Source organism: Anarhichas minor, unplaced genomic scaffold (genome assembly GCF_050575085.1).
Source record: "Anarhichas minor isolate MPS153535 unplaced genomic scaffold, ASM5057508v1 ptg000027l, whole genome shotgun sequence".
NCBI lineage: Eukaryota > Metazoa > Chordata > Actinopteri > Perciformes > Anarhichadidae > Anarhichas > Anarhichas minor.
In genome coordinates, this window is record NW_027466473.1 from 10,346,442 (window position 1) to 10,354,915 (window position 8,474).

General features: G+C 43.8%; 1 protein-coding gene across 1 annotated transcript in view; it reads left to right on the forward strand.

The window, feature by feature from the left end:
• Positions 1-8,473, forward strand: part of taf1 (TAF1 RNA polymerase II, TATA box binding protein (TBP)-associated factor) — a 28,343-nt gene extending 19,870 nt beyond the window's left edge. The window contains exons 42-54 of the mRNA XM_076101192.1: positions 2,003-2,102; positions 2,582-2,713; positions 3,338-3,548; positions 4,528-4,666; positions 4,783-4,917; positions 5,030-5,133; positions 5,221-5,345; positions 5,446-5,558; positions 5,652-5,789; positions 5,889-5,988; positions 6,193-6,311; positions 7,151-7,324; positions 7,505-8,473. Of these exons, the coding sequence (XP_075957307.1) occupies positions 2,003-2,102; positions 2,582-2,713; positions 3,338-3,548; positions 4,528-4,666; positions 4,783-4,917; positions 5,030-5,133; positions 5,221-5,345; positions 5,446-5,558; positions 5,652-5,789; positions 5,889-5,988; positions 6,193-6,311; positions 7,151-7,324; positions 7,505-7,675 (1,761 nt within the window). The 3' untranslated portion in view covers positions 7,676-8,473. The remainder of the gene's footprint in view (positions 1-2,002; positions 2,103-2,581; positions 2,714-3,337; positions 3,549-4,527; positions 4,667-4,782; positions 4,918-5,029; positions 5,134-5,220; positions 5,346-5,445; positions 5,559-5,651; positions 5,790-5,888; positions 5,989-6,192; positions 6,312-7,150; positions 7,325-7,504) is intronic.
• The last annotated feature ends 1 nt before the right edge of the window (position 8,474 follows it).

An 8,474-nucleotide genomic window follows, 5' to 3' on the forward strand; every position in this document is an offset into this window, starting at 1 on the left:
CACAGCGTCATGGAGCGCTTCTAAGAGGACTCTCCCTTGTAAAACACAAAAAGAATGGATTAACGAGTGGCAAATAAACCAGTAAAGTAAAGTACCGCCTGGGCCGGCCGGGAGAAATGCAGGACGAAAACGGCAAAGCGGCGCTCGGGAGCCCCGCTGTACACAGTGCGACCACAGCGCAGGTAGGTGCGGAGGTCCTCAACAAACATATCAACTCTGTGTGTATTAAGACTCGTCTCGTGTTAGACTGTGGGACTCCATTACGGGGGAGTCTATGTTACCCTCCAGGGGTCCTATAGGGGTGAAGGTTACAGGTCGTCTCAGGGCAGGTAACGTGTATTTAGAATAAGAAGCGGTCCAACCAGTCCGCCCACATCGCGCGCTCACCTTTCAGGCTAGTCTTCCTGCACCGATACAGTCACACTGTAGACGTAAGAGATACATCATGTGTACTCAGCAGCAGAAGTGTTTGCCCTGACTCTTCTCAAGTCTTTACACAACAGACACACTTACATTTAACACTATAAGGCATGTTGGCATTCTGGATTTGAGTTTTCTCTCGAGCTTTGTGCCAATTAGATTTATAATGCTGACCCAGACCTCAATAGCAGTATTTGCGTTCCTCCTACAAGATTCAGGATTTTGTCATTTTTTATTTTATTTATTTTTTGCAATTATAGAAAGTCCTCAGTAAAAGGAATTTTTTTTTTTTTTTTTTTTTTTTTTTTTTTTTTTTTTTTTAGAGCTGCAACGATCAGTTGTTTAATGAGTTAGTAGGGATGCAACAATCTGACGTTTTCCAGTCCCGATACCGATGGCGATACCTGGGCTTTGGGCCTCGGATCGGCCGGTGTTTAATCAATAAACTGTGTCCCTCACCGTGTGGAAGTGACTGAATAATTACTATATGTAAGGCATCAGGCTTGACGTAAACATTGCTTTCCTAATATAACAAATAATCAATGAATTGAATTCAAATTCCAGTTTATAATCAGTATATTATTCAAACATATCAGTGAATTGATTGGCCCCATTGTCACCGATACCCGATCCAGCTGTTTGCGTCAGTATCGGCCTGATGTTTGGTTTTGGTGCATCCCTATTGATTAGTTAATATACAGAAAAGTAATAACCAACAATTTATATCATCGATTAATTGTCGCAGTTGTTTTTCAAGCATTAGTACCAAACATTATAGTTCCAGCTTCTCAAATAAGTACAAGTCTGTGTTATATGTTTTGTAAGCTGTTTAGCACAGCCTTTGATGCTGTTCGTTGAATCATATTCAGTCCTCTTGGTTTTCTCTTGTTACTGCAATTGATTTGACACATTCCTCTGTTAAGTCATCTTGTCAACACAACTGCATGATGCAGCATTTTAACTTCCTGTGTCCTACTTTGACGTCTCTATGCCTCCATATATCACACATGTTAACATTTTCTTTTTGTGCATTTGAAAAATTGGGATAGAAACAAATCTCAGAAAGACATCACAACTTGGATGACTAAAAACGTATGCATTACTTTTGATGAAACTATGGTTATTGTATTTTTGTCATTGGCATGATTGATTAACTATCTGTAAACACTTAACAATGACGGTAACAGCACATAAAGCAGAAGTCTGGCCGTTATCTGTTAATCAGACTTCCTCCCTGAGACCTGACATGAGAAAATAGTTCCTCTCTTCTTTAGAGATGGACGACCTGCGGGAAGGAAGAGGAAGAAGTAATCTAGTTGATGTCATACTTACATTCTAACCAGTAAATGTTTGGTGTTTTTACTTGGTAACGTACTCAAACAATAATGAATCATTCAAATCCTCATTGATTCATTTCCCGTTGCTTGATTTATTTTATTTACTCTAGAATTCAGTCCACTTGAACGGGTATACCGTCACAGAAAATGGCCACAACTCGACAGCTACGCCTTCACCTCAGTCAGAGTGTGACTCCAGAGCCCCGAGTCCTGTTCCAGCTCCAGAGATTATCCCGAGGGAGCAGTGGGGAGGGAAGTACGAGTTCCTGCTCTCCTGTATCGGGTACTGCGTGGGACTGGGCAACGTGTGGCGGTTCCCGTACCTTTGTTATCGCAATGGAGGAGGTGAGCAGTCTACAAGCACGTTCACTGCCCTCTGAAGTCTCAAATGCTTTAAATGCCGTATGTCTGTAATGATTTGTTACACCCATTTGGGCAAGAGGCCCTCTCTGCCCTGCCCTTGGGTGTGCACTGTCTTCCTAATCATGCCGGCCAACTTTCCACACTCAGTCTAGAGCTCTCCATGGCAGCCCAAAACATTTGCTAATCTTTCAGGTTTTCCTAGATTACACCCCAGACACGGGGTCCGCCTGTCTAACCCAGCCCAGTGCGCTGTGCATCCCTTTCTGAAACATGTTGGAGCTTGACTAACAGTAAAGCTGAATAACATCGGCCTGTGAAGCGCCACGTAGACGGAGAGTGTTGTTAGCGAACCTGCCTCTACAGCCCGTCTTATATGTTGCTGCACTAAACAAGCCATTGCTGTGGATGTCTCCCCAAGCACCGCCCTTCCTCAACCTGCCGTATTTTGTATTCTTTCGCAGGCGTGTTTCTCATCCCCTACTTCATTATGCTGTTCGTCACGGGTGTTCCACTGTTCCTCATGGAGCTAAGTTTAGGCCAGTACGGAGCGGCCGGCCCCATCACTGTGTGGAAATGCTGCCCGCTGCTCAAAGGTAACACCCCTCCTGTATCATCATGCTTTTGAGCCCATGTATTCACCCCACTTACAGACGCTGTAATTCAGTGGCACAACCTTGAAGCCTTTTGGAGATAATCATGTCGTGGTGGTGACTCGATGTAATTAGTAAGACGGTGTTAAATGTAATAGAAATATTGCATCACAGTTCTACATTAACTCTCCTGGAATCTTGATCCTCCAGTTTGAAGTGAGCAGGATCTCAAGTTGACGTCAATGTGCCCGTGACACCAGTCAGCCCAGGCTAACGTATAGTCAAGGAAAATAACTGGCTGAGTCACATCACGTCATCACCTCACTAAAATGCATCCTAAGAATGCCTGAGAGCTCTGCAGCTGCTAAATATAGACATCTGATAAAGAACTCTCTTAGAACCAGAAATAGAGCCAGAAAGGTTTTTTTATCATAAGCAGTATTTTTATTTTCAACTGGAAGGAGTGATACACTCTGAGGTGTTCATTAAATATATATGTTTTTGTTTCTTCTACCACTTTATACAACAGGTGCTTCATAGCTACCTGTATACTGAAACGGTATCCTTACATAAGAGTGCATATCCATATTTTTTCTGAGGTATTAAAGGCTGCGTCTCTCCCTGTAGGTATTGGCATTGGGATGCTCTGTGTGTCCACGCTGGTGTGTCTATACTATAACATCATTATAGCGTGGACGTTTTACTACCTGGCCAGCTCGTTCCAGAGCCCTCTGCCCTGGTCCTGTGACGCTGTAGCCAATGTGGGTCTCTGTGGAAACGCCACCACGGGTAACAGCTCCACGGGTCACAGACTCAGCCCCACAGAAAAATTCTGGAAGTAAGTCTTATTTGTGGAAAAGCCTCCTCTACAGGTTTATGCAAGCTGTTGTGAAACAAATGACCCATGCAGCTTCATGTTTATTTATATGTAGTGTTATTATATATTGCACATTTGTCCACTGCTTTTTGACAGAGTTGTAAATAGCTCTAGCATGCTGTGTACACGCCCTGATCAAATACTACAAACACACGTGTTCTTTACAATGAATGGACTCTTCAAACTGGTTATTTTGTCACCTTTTCAGCTGTTAATACTCAGGACTTTGCAGCAACCCCCTATATGATGCCTGGAAACATATTTCATCACACACTCATAACACCTACACTATATATATATTTCAAACTTCCAATTTGCCAATATAAATCCTTATGTTTTATAACAACAGTTGTCAGGCCTTATGACCTTAATAGTTAAGTATCACAGTTACTCCTCAGATCTCTGAATACATTTAGCAGCCACAGTACCTCAATGGTCTGTTTCAAGTAAAGGTAAGGGTCTATTGATGTATGGCAAACAAACCAAATGGTTCATACAGAGGCAAGGTACAATATCTAGGGCAGTTTGTTGACCCCATCAGATGTAGCGGCACAAAGAGAACAGAAACCACAGGCTTGTTGGTAGAGCATCTCAAGTGAATTGCGTTCGAATGCTTCTAACGACAGAAATACCTGACTTCATGGCTATCCCTCTCCTCCCCTCTTAGTGTATCATAGTCCGTAAAGCACTGTGTAATACATGACGGTGTTCATGAATATATATGTGGAAATCTGCCAAGTAATGGATAATATAGAGTGCTATGAACAATGGTCTTTTTCTTCAGACAGATGCCTTCACTCCCACTCAGTTATTAATAGATCCAGCTTAACGACCGGGCCCTGTTCACTGCGCGTCAGTCAATGCGTTACAATGTGTGGCAATAGGTATGGTAAGAGGTGTGCTGTTTTACATGCTTGTGCTTGACTTGTGTGTCTTGCAGCGAGCAGGTGCTGGGTGTGGTAAACAGCGAGGGCCTCCACGACCCGGGCCCTGTCCGGTGGCAGCTGGCCCTGTGCCTCCTGGCTGCCTGGGTCATCATCTTCCTGTGTATACTGAAGGGCATCCGCAGCTCTGGCAAGGTGAATCAACACAAAGTTGTTATTGTCAGCTCCCACAAAACACACACACACACACACGATCCTGCCCTTTTGCTGCCATATCGTGTCTAATGTGTCTGTGCCGTCTGTGTCTTCAGGTGGTTTATGTAACGGCTACCTTCCCGTACGTTGTGCTCATTGTTTTGATCATCAGAGGTGCTACACTGGAGGGCTCTCTTCAGGGCATTGCCTTCTACCTCACACCAGACTGGAGCCGATTAGCCAACGCACAGGTACTTCTGATGGTAGACGGGCACGTATGAGGCTGAACAGTGACAAGGATTTGTTCATAAAGAACTAGATATTTTCGTTGTTTGACGCGTATTTCTGTCTGATGCATTGCAGGTGTGGAATGACGCGGCCTCACAGGTCTTTTACTCCTTAGGTATTGGCGTTGGAGGGCTGCTTTCTATGGCCTCCTACAATAAGTTTGACAACAATGTCATCAGGTGAGTTTGTACTCTGACGTACCATTTGCTCTGTTGTTGCGGTCATGACGGGTTCAGTCTCTTAATCGCGGTTCGTTCGACTTTCAGGGACACTTTGATTATCACCGGAGGAAACTGCGGCACCAGCTTCTTTGCAGGTTTTGCCATATTCTCAATCCTGGGTCACATGGCATGGAAGAAGGGAGTGCCTGTCGGGGAGGTGGCAGATTCAGGTAGTTAATTACTTAAAATAATTTCATGCATTTTGTATTAAACATCTGTGTTACGCATATATCGCCTGCTTGACCTTGATGTATTCCTATTTGCCGTCAGGTCCTGGGTTGGCCTTCGTTGCTTACCCAGAGGCCCTTGCTCTGCTGCCAGGCTCTGTGTTCTGGTCCATTATGTTCTTCCTCATGCTCTTTATGCTGGGGATCGACACGCTGGTAAGGCCACATACCACACGCAAAGACATTAGCAGAAATAAAGATGTACGAGTCCCCGTATGTTTCAAACCTTCTGCTCTGCTGCTTTCACAGTTTGGCAACATGGAGGGCATCACTACGGCCGTGCTGGATGAGTTCCCGCACCTCAGATCAAACATGCTGCACAAGTCTTTGTTCTTGGCCGCTCTGTGTTTTTGCTTCTACCTAATGGGTCTCCTGTTAGTGACTAATGTGAGTGTGCTACGCTGGAGTAAGTGATGCATGAGGCTTTAAATGCATCTTCTCTGTGATCCCTCTCCCAATTCACCTTTGCTGTCTGTGTCTTCATAGGGAGGGATTTATTGGTTCACACTCATTGACTCCTTCAGCACTAGTTTCGGCCTCATCATCATCACCCTCTTCATGTGCATTGGCATCTCCTTCTTCTACGGTAGCCCATCACACACCACTAACCTTCTCATCAAACTCCTCTAACACCACATCATCGCTCCGAGTGCCCTTCTATTCTTTTATTTATTGTATCAGTGTCCACCATTTTGTCAACATCTTGAACACATGATCTGTTATGCTCTGTTGTCCCGATGATATCTTCCAGGGTTCCTAACACGCAACTCTTAATGAACATTTCTGTTAGGAGTCAACCAGTTCTGTCAGGACATCATTGATATGATCTGCCCCTGCCCTGGCTGGTGCATCAAAGTGCTGTTTTACTTCAAAGCATGCTGGGTTTTCTTCACTCCATTTCTTCTGCTGGTGAGTAAGCGCACGAGTATTAATAGTGATATTTGTTATTAGTAGATGCAGGAACAATGTGACATCCACATTGGTTATCCATGATTAGTATGACAAATGCCTTTTCACAATCTATCTATTAAGACATCATAAATGCAGTTGGCGTATTGTGTTATCTGATCTCTGTTTCTAAAATCCAAATGCACTGACATTAATAGGTTTTGTATAACGTTTTCAAAATCAAGGTTATTTTGCTAAAGTAAGAATTATGACTAAATCAAAGCGATGACCTTTACTAAAGCTCATATTCTAGCCTTACTGTATTGTTGGTTTGCGTCAGTTGCACAATCCATGTTACGTCACTCCCTCTAATATTTCTGCCGCTCTAGAAGCAGGATTACCATTTACAGCAATGCTACTTGATATAGAAATACCTTTTTGATGCAACCTATAAATGTACTGTATTGTTTCACTCACAGTCAACGAGTAATTTGATAAGGGGTGAGACCCTGTGCTGTCCCAGTGAGTTAAAAACATCACATTAAATGACTAAAGAGTTTATCGTTAACTGAGGGAGAACACAGTTACGATAACTCAATTACCAACTGCTACAAAAGTTCCACCAAGAAAACTTAAATAGCATCACTACGTTGAAATGAAGCCAACTGTGCTGGAATCTCCACAATAGCAGTTGTGAATAATTCAAGAGGAGAAACTGACATTCAATCTGAGTCCCCCCCCCCCCCTGTAGCATTTCTCTGCTGGCCTTCTCATTCACTCTTCTGCTGCCATTGTGGCTTTTTTGTTTGGATGACAACATTCCTCTGCTCACCCTGTGCCTTTTCCCCTTGCGGCTGTAGTTCATCCTGACCTACATCTTCATTGAGATGTACAACACATCACTCCACTACGGGTCCTATGTGTATCCACGCTGGGGTAAAGCGCTGGGAGTGTGCATGGGTGCGACCTGCTGCCTACAGATCCCCATCTGGGCCATTGTGGCCATCAGCAAGGAAACTGGAACACTGAAAGAGGTCCGTAGCAGCACTATGTCATTCTGTCACTGGGAGGTCCGGTTGCACCTCTGCCATGATCACACCTACTGTCACTGTCACTGCTTGTATACGTTTGAACAGAGAGCGCAACGCTGGTAGATGATGAAATGACCCGTGTAGGAGGGTTTATGACCGCCGTCTCTTGCCTCTCTTTTGCAGCGTTTCCAGAAATCGATTCGACCGCTGAACTCCTGGAGGGTGAACAACTTGAACAACAGCATTAGAGCAGAGGAGCACATGGAGCCCGAGAGGGTGGAGGCTCCGTTCACCGTCACGCTCACGGATATGGACTTTACTGCGATGAACTGGGAGATGGGAAGCCAGGCGTGACAGCACAAAGAGCTGTGATGGACAAACTACGTTGTCAGGAGACAGAAGAATTTATGATTTTTGATTTTTTTATGTTATTTGCGCCAGCTAGGCTCTGGTTGCCGTGTCTGAACAGACTGTGTGTCCTGCAGGGCAGTGTGGATTTTTGCTTTATTTATACTATTATGTATGTTGGAATTATATTTTTGTAACTTTTGTTTTTACAATGTGTAGAATGTACGGTTACAACTGTAAAGTTTGGATCATCTTTATCTTAGATGGTATAATAGGACTCTATCAGGACATTTGGATGTAATGATCCTGAAGGGTATCTGTTGGTTATATTTATTATCATAGTAGCATTGTACAATGAATTTTCACTGACGGCAGTCAACAGCCAGCTGAAGGGACCAGACGTCATATCCTCATGTACAAAGAGGCGGGGCAAAAAAGTGCAGTGTCTCTGGACTGTTACCTTCAACAACCACGATGGACGTGGAAAGGTGACCACAAAACATGGGCCTGCCAGAATAAATGCTGCACCGAGTCAGGAATATTTTAAAAAACGAATGATTAAAGGAACTATTAGATACAGTCCATGCTTCCATACACCTTCGCTGAACATCTGGATTTCAAATTGCCAGTTCCTGCAGAAAATGCAGCCATCGGTTGACTTTGTTGCTCAGGATACATCGATTTGATCACATTTAAAACTACCTTCTATGTTATTAATGTAGACAGGCTTTTAAGTGGGACTGTCTAGCTATCCTTTGTTTTCCTTCAAAAATAAATTGATGGAGTCAGTGAGTATCTACAGAAG